At 37.2% G+C, this 16,105-nt stretch overlaps 1 protein-coding gene across 23 annotated transcripts in view; it reads right to left on the bottom strand.

Annotated features, from left to right (window-relative positions):
• Positions 1-16,105, bottom strand: part of MLIP (muscular LMNA interacting protein) — a 394,551-nt gene that overhangs the window by 208,753 nt on the left and 169,693 nt on the right. For 22 of the 23 annotated variants that reach the window (XR_008916576.1, XR_008916575.1, XM_056818418.1 and 19 more), the window contains exons 2-3: positions 9,073-9,228; positions 6,315-6,710 (exon numbers count right to left, since the gene is read on the bottom strand). Coding sequence is in view for 21 of the 23 variants with exons in the window: in XM_056818418.1 (XP_056674396.1) it covers positions 6,315-6,710; positions 9,073-9,228 (552 nt within the window). In the remaining 2 variants the exon portion in view is untranslated. The remainder of the gene's footprint in view (positions 1-6,314; positions 6,711-9,072; positions 9,229-16,105) is intronic. The other variant, XM_056818416.1, reaches the window with a different exon arrangement.

Genomic DNA, 16,105 nt, shown 5'->3' with positions numbered 1-16,105 from the left:
CAACATGACTAAGAGGTTTTTCTTTTTAGGGACACACAAAGAAATCAATGGAGTTGGTTTCATTTAATAAGGAAAAACAAAAAAGACTACATAATGACACTTTTGGTTACTTCAGTTTGCAAAACTCATGAGGAACACATAGGAAAAGCTCATCATTGAAGCTGATATTTTCCTAATAGTTGAAGAGAATGAAGATGAAGAAAAATTCTATGGAAATGTGATGATGATCTCTAAAACAAATCATTTTACCCTAAAATAACTTGATAATTTTAGTGATGAATTGAGTATCAAAAAAGGATAGAAAAAGAAAATATTGAAAAATGTGCTATTTTGATTGACAAAATAAGTCAGCATCTTGGAGGTTAATTCAAAGCCTCATATCTTTGTATCATTTTTTTCCTCCAGGAAAAAAATAGGTGCCTGACTTGGCAAGCCCTGAAAATATCACACATGCACGCACACATGTGTGCACATGACTTAAAAAACGAGTTAAAGATCTAGGAGTTATATAAGAATCAGTTTTCTGTATGTATGCAGATGGAAAAATAATTAATCATGGAAAATCAAAAGTATGATCAAATTTAAAAAAAATTAGTAGCTAGCATTTATATAGTGTTTCAAAGATGGCAAAGCATTTTACATATATCACATCTTTTTTTCCTCACAATTCTAGGAGGTAGGTGTTATTAATATTCCCACCTGAAGTAGAGTGAAGTTGAGTGATTTGCCCAGGATCATACAGCTAGTTAAGTGCATGAGGCCTTTTTTGACCTTAGGTCTTCTTGAAGGAGGTCCAGTCCTCCATCCACTGTGCTACTTAGTTACTTAAGATAGTGAAATCATTGTGAACAATAGGATCAGTTTCCACCTGACCTGTTCCAAATGAGCGATTAATGTTGAAAAATGGGATTGGGAAAAACACAGAAATACCAACTCTAATTATCACAATTTCTTTCAAAAGCTTAACTGATAAAAGAAAGTTGCTATAATTGAGAGACCAAGAGCTCAGATAGTATCTTAATCAGAAAACACTTGATCTTCTTGCTAAGCAAAGAGAGGTAGCCACAAAGGACAATATGAACTCATGGGGAAAATATTAGAAAGACAGAATAGAGGGTGGTTTTGCCTTTTAATATAGTGAAAAGCATTGAAAGTCAAAACAAGTCTACAGAAAACAGCATAAAACCCAAATGAGCTTTCTTATCGAACTAGCGAGGAGGACAACAAATAGAAGGAAAATAGAACAAATTTGTCAACATTTCTCTAACAGTCAACTTTCATCATCAATGACAGAAGTTCTACCACATTTGGACCTTAACACTTTAGTCCCTGATGTACTTTCTGAGGAAACAGAAATAACACTAAGGAAGATGAAGTGGAAAGGGCTGCTGATCCAAACCAAACATATATTGAGGAAATTCATGCTGGAGGTAACACAGTCGTAAAAGAATTGAACAAAAGCTTCCAAGAAATTCCAAGAAGAAGAGTCCAAAATAATAGACAAAAATCATAGACAATATTGATCTACCAAAAACATGATGAAGGGACTATCCATACCTACTGACCCATGTAATTCTTTTATATCTTCAGAAAATCTCTATGAGGTGAATCTACATGTATATGGAGGCTCATTGAAATCATGAAAAGGGCAGGCATCCACAAAAGATGCCACACTGAAGACTACATCCTCAGTCACATTATTGACTGAAAGATACATAGAATACAGTATGACTGAATGTATATCACTTTCTATGTACCAGACATTATATTAGAGTCTGGAGATACAAATGCAAAAATGAGACAGTTCTGTGTTTTTGTAATTTGTAACTTGTTTGTGAACAGATTGTAAATTATTAATTATTTGACTCAAAACAAATCATAGAATTAAAGGTGAAACTCTTATCATTATATTGAGATCATACAAGTTTCCTTGATAAAAGTGATCACAGAGATACCTTTAATCAATGACCCTTTGATTATTAACATCTGAGTAATAAAATAAAAAGATAAATGTCTAGCAAAGGTATTCCCCTCTATTATGGACAGTGTCCAAAATGAAGAGGGATTCTCAATTCTAGTAAGGTCTTCCAGATGTTCCTATTTACTGCTGATGTTGTGTTGAGTACATCAAGTTCCAGATCATTACATGGGTGAAACTGATCTATGATTATTCAAAAAAGATCTAGAATCATATATCAGGGAACATACTCAGGATGACCACAGCAAGACAGCCAATGAAGGGGTTCCAGAATTGAGTAGGAAGAACACAAGTTTAATTGTATTGGGGAATTTCTACACTGATTTCAATGAATACAAGCTCTTTCCTAGTGCAAAGAACTCTTTTTCAATATAAACATTCTTCCCAGTAATGTTCTACAGATGCAAAATCTTGGAGCACCATGAATTGCAAGGAAATAAAGTTATAGTGGATCCAAAGAACAGGAGAAATGAATGGTGAGTGCCAGTAGGTTGCATTTAATTCTAATGATGTCTTTCACCTTAGAAATCATGTTAAAATAGCTAGTCAGAGGGCAAAAAGATGCCACTGAAAGCTTTAGGGTAGGAGAGAACTGTAGAAAAGAAAGTGAAGTGTAAAAGACTGTCATACTGTGTGTTATACAGACTGTGCTGATGGTCTCAGTCTTCATATTGCCATTTTGAACTTGTTAGTGATTTACTTTAAAGCGAATCTCTCAGTACTTATTATCCAGAAGACAGAATTCTTTGAGTCACCTTCCTCAAGTCTGACTTCCCCATCACAATGAATCCTTGGTATCACCTACCAACTAAGCAAAAACCTTCAAAGTCATCTCTTAAGTTATTTCCCACACCTAATTTCTGGCCTTATCTTTCTTTTTTATTTCATAATATCTTCTTAAATTGTCCACTTCTCTTCCAACTACAGGATCTTTTATATATTCTTTGTCTTTCTCCCACTAAGACTCTTTCCTAAAGTAATTTCCATTTCCAAAATAGTACCTCTAAGAAATTCTTGACATTGCTGTTTGCCATCTACTCCCATCATTTCACAAATTATTAGCACTAGAAAGGATGCAAGTAATAATATAATGTTATTAAATCCAGCATGCATATAGTACTTTATGGTTTACAAAGTGGTGTACATGTGTTTTGTCATTTGATCCTCACATCAACCTTGAGAGGTAGTGCTATTATAATCCCCATTTCACAGATAAGGGAATTGAGGCTAAGAGATTAAGTGACTTGCTCAAGGTCAAAGAAGTGTTAAGAGTCTCAGATGGGATTGAAACTCAAGTCTTCCTGATTCCAAGTCCAATATGTTTATCCCCAAATCAGTTTCTGCTATCCATAATTAAAGAACATTCACCTCTACCGCCTAACAAGTAACAACCTGTTTCTTCCAAAGAGGAAAGGTCATTATATCCTGAGGCTGCCCCTTCTTTTTTGGATAGCTCTAAACATTACTGTGTTTTTCCTATCACCAAACCCCTATTATGGTGTAATAGAAATGGCGATGAATTTTGAATACCAGAACCTAAGTTCGAATCTTGGCTTTGCCACTGACTAATGGACTGGGCAAGATACATTCCTGCTCTGAACCCAGTTTCCATATATTTAAATTAACAGTTCACTTCCATTTCTAAATTCTGTGGTCCTTCCTGTAACCTCTCCCTCTCACTTTCTAATATTCAGCCTCTCTCTAGCCTATCTATAAGAATGTCCTCAAGTTTCACCCTTTCTAAAAATAAAAACATCCTCCCCAAAATGCCACTCTACTATATCCTAATATGCCCTCAAGTGAGTATAATATCTCTTTACTCTTCCATAGCCAAACTCCTAGGGGAAAAAGTTGCTTACACTTATTGATTCCATTTCTCCCCTGTAACTCACCTCTCAACCCTTTATAATTTATCCCTGACCTCATCATTAAACTGAAACTGTTCTCGCCAAAGTTACCAATGATTTCTTAATTGTCAAATCTAATGGTCTTTTCTCAGTCTTCATCCTTATTGACCCATCTTCTGAATTCGATAATGAGGATCATCCTTCTTTTCCTAGGTTTTTCTAAAAGGACTTTATCATGGTCCTCAGTCTTTTCCAGTCTCCTTTACTGGCATGGTACATATATGGTACCTCTAACTGTGGATGTTCCCCCACTGTTCCCTGACTTCTCTTTTGTCTATCCTATCTCTCAGTGACCCCATCACCTCTCCTGGGGTTAAGTACCATCTCTCTACATAGATTACATATATCCAATCTATTCCCCCTGAGTTTCAGGCCCTTATCATAAATTTTGTATTAGATACTTGAAACCATTCTCTAGAAATATCTCAAATTGAGCAAGTACAAAACAACTCAATCAATATCTTTCTCTCCAAAACCCTCTCTCATCCAAACATCTATTTCTATTGAAGGTATGAATTCTTCCAGATTCTCAGGTTTTTAACTTTGGTTTTATCCTTGACACCTCTCTCTCCTACATCCTAATAGTCAATCGGTTGCGAAAATGTTTCATGTATATCCCCTTCTTTCCACTCACAAAGTCATAAGCTTGGTTCAAGTATTTATTGCCCCTTGTCTAGCCTAATGTAAGAAGAGCATCACAGTTATCTACCCTGACTTGAGTCTCTCCCCACTCTAATCCATCCTTCACAAACCTACTGAAGTGTTAAGCACAGGTCTTATCAAATCCTTTATTCAATAAAATCTATTGACTTATTATTGTTTTTTGAATTAAATAGAAACATCATTCTCTGACTGTTAAAGCCCTCCACAACCTAAACCTGGTCTGTCTGTCCATCTTCCTCATATATTATTCCTGGATACTACTGTCCAGTATAGAGCCACCTCTATATCTCACTACACCACTCTATTGTACTTTTCATGCCTTGGTGTTGGTCATTCTCCATGCCTGAAATGAATTTCCCCTCCATATCTTCACTTCATAGAATCCCTCCTTTTCAAGAGGAAACTCAACCCCTACAAAGCCTTTCTTGATTTCCCCAATTGTTAATGTTCTCCCTTTCAAACTACAATGGATTTAATTTTAATTCCCATTCAATCTGTATATATTCATCTTATACTTACTCACATAAGTAAATATAATTTCTCCCTATAGATTCCACTTGTCATCCTGATCATTGCATTATGGACTGACTCATCAGTCAGTCCATAATGCAAATATTTAATTTTATATTTGTTCTCCTGATTATTTATTAGGATATAATTATTATAGTCTCTAAATGAATCCCTACTCTGATGCCTCATCCTGCTTAGGACATAACATAGGATTGTTAAAGGACATTCCAGTACAATGCAGTTTCTGGAAGCTTCTGCAAAACGAGAAAGGTGTAGAATTGTGGCCAAAAGATGGAGTGACCATACAATGAAACCAATCTAGCTCAATTTGAGATGATTATAATGAAAAGAATGGCTACCAGGGGAGCAACATGGTGCCAGGGAAATAGTATTGGATTTGGACTTAAATTATATGAGCTCAAATTGTCTGTGTGATTCTGAGAACATTAATCCCTCAGGTCTGAATTGGATCTAATTATGCCCCTTTCCAGCTCTAAATCTATGATCCTATCTATTGAAGGCAGAGGTGAGGAGGTGTCCCTAACTCACTGACACAACCTATCCTTTTACACATGAAAGAGTTTTGACATGGATGAATGGCAACATAATAAAATGTCAGATGACCTAAGTTCAGTTTCCAGATCTGTCCTTTAATATCAATTGGCTTTGGGGGACTAAGTCATTTAACCTTTGTAGACCTCAGTTTCCTCATTTGTATCTATAGAAAACTTAAAGGTTTCCAAAAATGCTTTATATACATTATTCACTTTATCTTTTTTTTTAACCAATACCATCCGTTTTAGAATCAGTATTGTAGATTCATTCCAAGGCAGAAGAGCAGTAAGGGTGAGGCAAAGGGGGTCATGTGACATGCCCAGGATGACAAAGCTAGGAAGTGTCTAAGGCCAGATTTAAATTTTTCATATCAAGTCCTAAACTGTATCCACAAGCTACCTTAATGACAGGGTTGGACTAGATAACTTTTATCATAGGTCTTTTGAAGTATTGAACTATTTATTTTCTGAATACTGTGATTATTTATTTTCTGAAAACTGTGATTATTTGTAATGATGTTATATATTTCTGTAATGTTACATCTGTAAGGATGTTATATATTTGTTCGAGGCATTGTTCAATATTGTCTTAGCCTGGAAATTCTTAGAAACTCAGAACCTAGTCTGCATAATTTTTGTTGTGTAGCACTTGGAGTAGGACCAATCACAGATAAGCTTCTAAACAACCAAGGCAAACCATACCTGTATTTGCTTTTGTGGACTGGCTGCATCTTGAGGAAGATCACTTTGTGGTGGACCTTGGAAGTCGCCTTGGTGTGGTTTCTGCAGTGTAGTTATGGGCCCTGGGGCTAGAGCTAGGGATTTGGGTCTTGCCAACCCATGACCATTCCCCACAGTGGGCTGTTTGTCCTCCTTTCTGCCTGTGGCTTCTTCTTCCCCTTCAGAGTCCACAATAAAGACATATTCTGCTTTGAAAAGGTCACTTTGTTGCATTGTTTCCGGTTGATTCAATTTAAGTCCTCTCCCTTGGATAATCTTTGGGCTAGTTTCTGTAGAACATGCGTATGTCTGGATATCACTCTCTTGTTGGATTCCACTTTTCAAAGTCACGCAGTCCAAGAATTCATTGGAATTAGACTGCAGAAAAAAATAAACATATTTAATTTAAATAAATATTCTCTTTTGTGCCCTTGTAATGAGGTTTCTTGTGTATCAATCAAACATTTAACAAGCATTTATCAAGTGTCTCCTATATGTGAAGCGTTATATTGGGCAATGGGTATATGAACATCAAAAAATGAAATAACTCCCACATTAAGTATACATTGTATAGGAGATAATATGTACATATACATACATGTACAAATCTATATCTATAAACATGCATATGCTTGTTTTTATGTGTGTGTATATGTTGATTGTCTAGGTGTATTATGTCATATATGTATACATACACCAAAAATCATAAAATAGACAATATTTTGTATTTTGTAGGAAGAAACCATTAGGAACTAACAGTTAAAAAATTAAGGAAGACAAATAAGAGTCATATAAGACAAAAAGGGTTCTCAACTGTACCACTAGAGAGATTACCACATTAATAATCAAAAAGCACTAACTAAATACATACTATGTACACACAGAGATAAATACAAAATATATGCAAATAAATCTCAGGTAAATTGGAGAGGTTACTAGCATCTTGGGAAGGCAGGATAGATCTTAGGAAGGAGGCAGTATTTGAGCTGAGCTCAGAAGGGAGCTAGGAATTCTGAGAGATAGAAATGAGGAAGGAATCCATTCTAGGCCTAAAAGAAAATCATTGTAAATGGTGGAAAATCCAATATGAGTACCATCAAGAGGGTCAGTTGGACTAAACCATAAAGTATATAAAAGGAAATAATATATAATAAGCCTGAAAAGGTAAATTGAGACCACATAATAAAAGTCTTTAAATTAAAAAAAAAAGTTTGTATTTGGTCCAAGAGGGAATAGAAAGCCACTGGGGTCTATTAAGTAGTGAAAAAACAAGAAATGAAATCATGGAATGGATTTATGATCCACCAAAGCATGAGTTCTCACAGTGTTTGTTGTCCATGAACTCCTAGGGGACCCCAAGACTCTTCCAAGGTATCCTTGAGGTCAAAACTATTTTCAAAATATTTTTTTTTACTTTAATCATTTTCAGACATGTCCAATTCTGAGTGAATCCCTTTGGGATTTCCTTGGCAGAGATAATGGAGAGGTTTGTCATTTCCTTTTCTAAGTTATTTTATAGATGAGGAAACTGAGGTAATCAGGGTTAAGTGACTTGCTTAGGGTTACAAAAACAAGAAGTGACTGAGATTAGTTTTGAACTCATAAAGATGAATCTTCTTGACTCAAGACTTAGTGTTCTATTCACAGCACAATCTAACTACTCACAATATTTCACTATGATCTAGAAGAGAATGAATGAGTGAGCATTTACTAAGTGCCTACTATGTGCCACGGATGTCAAGGAAATAACATATCAAAGATAGAAATAAGATTTTCTCCCTCTCTCTAATAATTTTAAGGGCTTATAAATATGTGTGTTTTGGTGGAAAATAACACCTATATAGCACTTAATCAGTGCCAAACACTATGCTAAGCACCTTACAAATATTTATTCAGTTGATCCTTACCACAACTCTGGGAAGTAGGTGCTAATATTATCCTCATTTAGCAGTTAGGAAGCTGAGGTAGACAAAAGGAAAGACGTTTTGAACTTAGGTCTTCCTGTCTAGGTTTAGTATAGTGTATCACCTAGCTGTCCACCATTGGATGTTCATATTGAGCTTGACTAAGTCAAATAACCTCATTGGGCATTAAGCTCTTTGAGTGTAAAATAAGATTAGACAAGATGACCTCCAAGGTTTTTCTAGTTCTTAATATGTGGTCACCTGTGGTCAAATTCTCAAAATGAATTATTAAAGGGGATAGCTGGGCAGCTCAGTGGATTGAGAGCCAGGTGCAGAAACAGAAGATCCTGGGTTCAAATGTGACCTCAGACACTTCCTAGCTGTGACCCTGGGGGCAAATCACTTAAGCCCCATTGCTTAGTCCTTCCCACTCCTCTGCCTTGGGACTAATACATAGTATTGATTCTAAGTTGGACAGTAAGGTGTTTTTTTTTTTTTTTAATGAATCAGGAAAGCAAAATAGTTTTAATTTCTTTTACCTTTTTACAAAAATAATTATATAACATTAAAAAGTCTGAGGGTCAAGGCTGGAGAGAAGATAAGAACTGTGACAAGATATCACATATGGGAATCCCTGGATTATAAAAGAGAATCTCAAAATACATAGGCTCTTCTTACAAATAAAAGAACCATCAGTGATGGTCCCAGAACTCATAACCTTTTAAGAAAAAAAAAAAGCTAAAGGGGAAAGATGGTCATTCAAAACACTTTTTAATAATTGAATTCATTTTAATGCAAGTTTTGTGAGTTTCAAGAAAAGTATAAAAATAGCCTACCCTATTTATTGCTCCGTGACTCTTATCTCTTGGTTCTTCACCAATTTTAACAAGGTATTTAGTAGCATCAGCAACCTGACTGTGAGTTGGTAGTCTTCGTATGGTTGGAACAAATGTGAAGATCAAAGGTTTGGTTTCAGAATCTCCAGAAAAGACCTATAAGATATTTAAGAAATAAGACTTTTAGCCTTAAAGATATATTTTATCCTTTATTCTTCATAGAACATGGTGCATAGCCAATTGGAACTTGAGTAAGCACTAAGATATTCATTTGAAAATGTGTTAGACCAGATATCAGCAAGATAGAGTGAATGAGGAAGTGAAGGAGGATTTAGAAGGGCTTAGTATTTGCCAAGTATTTTGCTAAGTTCTGAGAGTACTAAAAGAAGCAAAGAGTATAGCTCCTATCTTCAAGGAACTAACATTCCAATGGGAGAAGCCAATTCATAAATAAAGGAGAGCTGGAAAGGGGACAAAGTTAAAGACTGAAGGGACACAGGCAAGATTCTTGGTGAAGAGGTGGAAAAGTCAGTGGCTCTGGGAGGGAAGTAAACATCCTGAGTTCACCATCTCATGAAATGGTAGAAATGTTCTCAATTATCCACAAAGTTTGTTTCAATGAATTAAGCTCTGGGCTATGACTATGATCTCAAGCAAAGTTTTTCTGATGCCCTGCCTTCCTTTCTCTAGTTTAAATGAACTTATATTCTAATTTATGTTTTGTTTTGTTCTATTATTTTCAGAAACAGGGGTGTGCTGGAGCCAGCTCTAACCCATTCCTTGTAAGCATTTACACCTGAGGAAGAGGAAAATGCGGAAAAGCAGGCCTTGGCTTATTGTTTTGCAGACTGTCTAGACTGAAGAAAGTGATGGGGAAAAAATGTTAAAAATTCAGACTAATCTTAAAAGCACAACTTTGGTACTTTTATTTTTACCAGAGTTAATTGTTAAACGTTTATCAGTCCACCACTGTGTGTAACAAATCTTACCATTCCTCCTAGACTTTAAGATTTACATGGGGCAAAAATAATCTCTCACTCTTGATATTTTTTTTAAAACCCTTACCTTCCATCTTAGAATCAAATCTGTGTTTTAGCTCTGAATCTATTGAATCACCTAACTGATCCTCCCTTTTTTCACTGGTTCAGAATTCCCAAGCACAAGAAATCTACCAGCTTCAGCTTCCTCAGGGGCAAAGATACCAGACATGTGCCAATAAAACTACATTTCCTTATTTGTAAAATTCTTTATTTGTAATATGAGATGATAGTCTCTAAGATCCCTTCCAGCTCTCAATTTGGTTCAAGTAGCACCTTTGGTTTTGTTTGTTTGTTTGTTTGTTTTTTAATTCTTATCTTCTGCCTTCGAAATAATACTCATTGGTTCCAAGACAGAAGAGTGGTAATTAAAAGTGTCTGAGGCCATATTTGAACCCAGGCTCTCAGCCACCTAGCTGCCCCAAGTATCACTTTCTAAATGAAGCCTTTTCTTAACTCCCACAAAAGAAAGAATATAAATTACCTTGTTTTGTGTATATTTCATTTTTATACATTAACTATATAAATTATAAGTACATAATTTTATATATTAATTATATACAGTTGTCCCTCGCTATTTTCCAGTTCACTTATCCTGGCTTTACTGTATCACAGGTTTTTAAACATATATATATGAATATATATAAATTCTGTTTCATGGAATTACACTTATCACGGCACACTATTGACTAATGGAATGAAAGGCAAGCAACCCACAGTGCTATTTTCCATGTCCTGGGCACTAATTAACTCAGTGACTGTAGTTGGCTAATAAGAGTGTGAAAAAGATTTATAGGAGAGTGGAAAGAGTTTATAAAGTCTTAAAATATACATGAATAACAAAATAAATATAACGCCATTACTCTGTGGATTTTCACCTATCGTGGGCGTCTCTGGAATGTAACACCCTCAATAGGTGAGGGATCACTATCTATATTTCATATTTTTACATTAATGTTTCCCTGATCAAAATCCAAATGATTCTAGGACCCTATAAGATCTCTCCACTCTTTAAATCTCCTCTCTCTCTCTCTAAATATTCTCCATACAGTTGCCAGATTGATAGTCCAAAAGCATAGGTCTGACCACATCCTTCCTCTGCTCAGTAAAAGTCAATGTACTTTCACGTACTTCCATGTACTTCTTTTATAATTAAATTAGTTTTTAATTAACAAAAAAAGAGTTTTCTCCCTCCCACCATCCCCTCATTAGAAAAGAAAAAAACAAAAACAATGCCATCAATGATTTATAAATATGAGCCCTTTTTACATTAAGTCTCCATATTTTTGGTGAATGATACAGTAACTAAGGCATGATTAAAAAATATATTACCCACTTAATATGATGGGATTTTTTACAACTTTGTGCCCCAGAAGAATTGACGAACCTTACATGTAGGTAAACAGACAGTAGTAGCTCTTTCCTCAATAGTTTTAATTGACTAAATTAATATTTATGCTTTTCTTGCATAAATTTGGGGAAATGTTGGGGTTTTGTTGTTGTTTTTTTAATTTAGGAGGATAGTCTCTGGTCTATTATTTCATTGATGTGGAGAACTCAAAGGAAAGAACATTTCTTAAGTGCCTACTGCATACCAGAATTATGACAGGTATTCAGGATAAAAGATAAAAACCATAAGAATTTCTGTCCTCAAAAAGCTTACATTCTACTAGAGAGAAAAAGTATGTTCCCTGAGTCTACATATGCATTTTCTCCTCTCTTTCACCTAATAGAATAAATCGATTCTTTTAAAACATAATGCATGCACTGGAGGCAGCTAAATGGTGCAGTATACAGAGTACCATGACCTGGAATCAAGAAGACCTGAGTTCAAATCCCACCTGAGATAATAACTGTGTTATCCTGGACATGCAACTTAACATGTGTCAGCTTCATGTGTCGCCTATAAAATAAGGATAACAATATTTTTTGTTGTTGTTGCTCAGTCAAGTCCAACCCCATTTTGAGGTTTTTCTGATAAAGATTCTGGAGTGGCTTGCCATTTCCTCATACAGCTCATTTTACAGCTGAGGAAACTAAGGCAAAGAAGTTAAGTGATTTGCCCAGAATCACATAGCTAGTAAGTGTCTGAAGCCAAATTTGAGCTCATGAAGAGGAGTCTGCCTGACTCCAGACCTGGCATTCTATCCACTGCCCCACTTAGCTGCCAATAATAGAACCTACCTTGATGAGAATTAAATGAGCTAATATTTGTAAAGTTCTTAACTAAATGCCTGGCACATCAGAGGCACTTAATAAATAACTTGTTTCCCTCCCTTTCTTCTCCCAGAAGCCTTTCCTGATTCCCTTCCTCCCCCAAACACAACTGTTAGCTTACCCCTTAATTATATTTATTCTACATATACATATATATGAATTTGTTGCTTCCCCCAATAGAATACAAACTTCTTGGCAGCAAGGATTTCTTTTCTATTGCTATCCCCAGTCCCTGGCGCATAGTAGGCACTTAATGTTTATTGTTTCATTAAGTAATTGAAGTAAATAAAAAATAAAAAGCAAATAAATTCCAAGTAATTGAAATGAAGAGGGGAGGGTGGAGAATAACACTAAAAATGAGACTATGTGGAATGCCAAGAGAGAGCACTTAGACTGAGCCTTAAAAAGAGCCCCAGATTTCAAGGTGTGAAAATGAGGAGTGGAAGCATTCTCAGCTCAGAGATGAAAACCAATGCAATAACCTAGAGAAAGGAGATGGAGCATCATCTGGAGTGGATGAAGGAGAGAGGTGGGAATCAAATAGCATGGGCTAGTGTGGCTGGAATGTGAATGTGAGAGAATGAGAGGGAATCAGTGTAGAAAAATAAATTGGAGCCAGATTATGGCACAGTGGATAGAGTGCTAGCCTGGAGTTAGAAAGACCCAAATTCAAATTTGGCCTCAGACACTTCCTAGCTGGGTGATTCTGGGCAAGTTGCTTAATCTTGTTTGCCTCAGTTTCCTTATTTATTAAATGAGCTGGAGAAGGAAATGACAAATCAGTCCAGTATCTTGGCCAAGAAAACACCAAATACAATCAGGAAGAGTCAGATGACTGAACCAGCTGAACAATAAATTAATATAGTAGCCTGGAGATAGTGTCAGGAAAATCTGGATTCATATCCTGCCTCAGACACATAATAACTAAGTGACTGTGGGTGAGTCACCTAATCTCTCTGGGTCTTCGTTTTCTCATGTGTAAAACTAGGAAATGGGACTTGATCAAGATCACCATAAAAGTTCCTTTCCTCTATCAATTTATGATCCTATAAAATAAGCAGAGCAGGTTGTATTTGCTCCATTTTCTAAAGGAAGAAATATAGGCTCTGAGAAATTAAATGATATGCTCAGGTTCATAGAGCCAGGATACAGGGTCTTCCAAAAGTCTTCATGCATTTTTAAGCTTTGCTTGGGCTTCTGGGAGACCCTGATAGTGGAAAAGGAAAACTGAATGGTTCAGTGGACTGAGGGCTTAATTCAATTCTAGCCCTCAACATTTACTGGCTGTGTGATCCTAAGTGAGTCACTTAAACCTTTTTGCCTCAGTTTCTTCCTCTGTAAAGTGTTGGAGAAGAAAATCGCAAACCACTCTAGCATCTTTGTCAAGAAAATCCCAAATGTGATCATGAAGAGTTGGTGACAACCAAAACAAGTAAACAATAAAATCAAGTGTTTCACAAAGGAGTTTGCATTGTATCCTAAAGGCAATAAGCAGTCATTGAAGCTTCTTGAGCAAGAGAATCATGTAGCCCAGTGTATAAAGAATAGGTTGCAGAGGGAAGAAATTGGAGCAAAAGAGGAGAAAAGGGGAAGGATATAAATGATGCTCTAGAGGAAGAATTGAAAGGACATCTTAACATATTACATACAGGGAGACTGAAAGGATAAAAATGATTCTAAGGCTGTGAATCTGGGTGACCAGAGGAATGTAGTGCTCTCAACAAAAAGAAGAGAGTCTTCCGGTTAAGATGGCGGCTTAGAGAAAGCTGAAGTTCAGATCTCCGGAAAACCTTCCCGACGGATCTCAAACTAGAAGCTCCTAAGGCGCCAAAATTCAAAACGATCAACAGCACAGACCCTGGGAACCCTCCTCCTGGACCTGGACCCGGTTCAAAAGGTACGGCTCCCCTTAAAAGCCAGAACCCGAGATCCCTCGGACCTCAGGGGTAGGAGCGCAGAGTCCAAGGCTCCCGGAAGCTGCAGCCGCGCCGGGCTCAGAGAGCAGGGTCTGAGGAACAACAACCCTCAGGGTCTTCTACCCAAGTCCCAGTCCCGGTGAAAGTTACTGCCTGGGGCTTCCGATGCAGAGAGCCGGTAGGTCCGGGTGAAAGTTACTGCCTGGGGCCTCCGCTGCAAAGAGCTGGTCGGTCCGGGTGAAAGTTACTGCCTGGGGCCTCCGCTGCAGAGAGCTGGTCAAAACAACCGCAACCCTCAGGGCGGGCAAGACAGCCTCACGGGCTGGATCCTGCTATCCAAGTCTCAGTGAAAGTCTGTGCTCTCGGAGCTTGGGGAAGCGGCAGCCCATCCCCCCGCAGGCCGACGAAACAGCCTCACGGCCAGGGATTCTGAAGGCAACTTCCGGAAATCGAGCCAGGGGGAGAGTGTGGCCTCGTGGTCCGACCCTTCCATTCCAGTTCCAGTGAGGCATATTCAGTTTAACCCAGGGAACGCTCATAGAACCATCTGCCCAGGACTAAAGCCACTGATCACCAGACAAAGACAAGAAAAGCCAATCCTCCACGTTCAGAGATGACAAACTCCACAGAAACACAGAAGCCCCAAAATACCAAGAAAAATAAGAAGAAAGGGGCGACTCTGGACACATTCTATGGAGCCAAAATACAAAATACAGAGCAGATAGAAGAAGATATACAAGAAAATTCTCCAAAATCTTCCAAAGGAAATAGAAACTCTCCACAAACCCATGAAGAATTTGAATCAGAAAGGACCAAAAAGATGGAAGCCCTCTGGGAGGAAAAGTGGGAAATGATGCAAAAGAAATTCACGCATCTACAAAACCAGTTTGACCAAACTGTAAAAGAAAACCAGGCTTTAAAGCAAGAACTAATAAAGCAAAGCCAAAACACCAAGAAATTAGAAGAGAACATAAAATATCTCACCGACAAGGTGATAGATCTGGAAAACAGGGGGAGAAGAGAAAATTTAAGAATAATTGGACTCCCAGAAAAGCCAGAAATAAACACCAAACTGGACATGGTGATACAAGATATAATCAAAGAAAATTGCCCAGAGATTCTAGAACAAGGGGGCAATACATCCACTGACAGAGCTCACAGAACACCTTCTACACTAAACCCCCAAAAGACAACTCCCAGGAATGTAATTGCCAAATTCCAAAGCTATCAAACAAAAGAAAAAATCCTACAGGAAGCCAGAAAAAGACAATTTAGATATAAAGGAATGCCAATCAGGGTCACACAAGACCTTGCAAGTTCTACGCTGAATGATCGTAAGGCATGGAACATGATCTTCAGAAAGGCAAGAGAGCTGGGTCTCCAACCAAGAATCAGCTACCCAGCAAAACTGACTATATACTTCCAAGGGAAAGTATGGGCATTCAACAAAATAGAAGACTTCCAACTTTTTGCAAAGAAAAGACCAGAGCTCTGTGGAAAGTTTGATACCGAAAATCAAAGAGCAAGGAATACCTGAAAAGGTAAATATTAAGGAAAGGGGAAAAATGTTATCTTCTTTTACTCAAACTCTCTTCTATAAGGACTACATCTATATCAACCTATGTATACTAATATGTGGGGAAAATGTAATGTATAAATAGGGGGTAAAGAAAGACCAAATAGAATAATGGTTCTCACACAAAGATTCACAGGGGAAGGGGAGGGGAAGAAAACTCCTATAAGAAGGAGAGGAAGAGAGGGGGGGGGGGTTTACTTAAACCTCAATCTCAGGGAAATCAACTCTGAGAGGGAAAAACATCCAGATCCATTGGGATCTTGAATTCTATCTTACCCAACAAGGGT

Source organism: Monodelphis domestica, chromosome 2 (assembly GCF_027887165.1).
Source record: "Monodelphis domestica isolate mMonDom1 chromosome 2, mMonDom1.pri, whole genome shotgun sequence".
In the NCBI taxonomy this organism is placed as follows: Eukaryota; Metazoa; Chordata; class Mammalia; order Didelphimorphia; family Didelphidae; genus Monodelphis; species Monodelphis domestica.
This window is presented reverse-complemented; position numbering and strand designations above follow the sequence as displayed.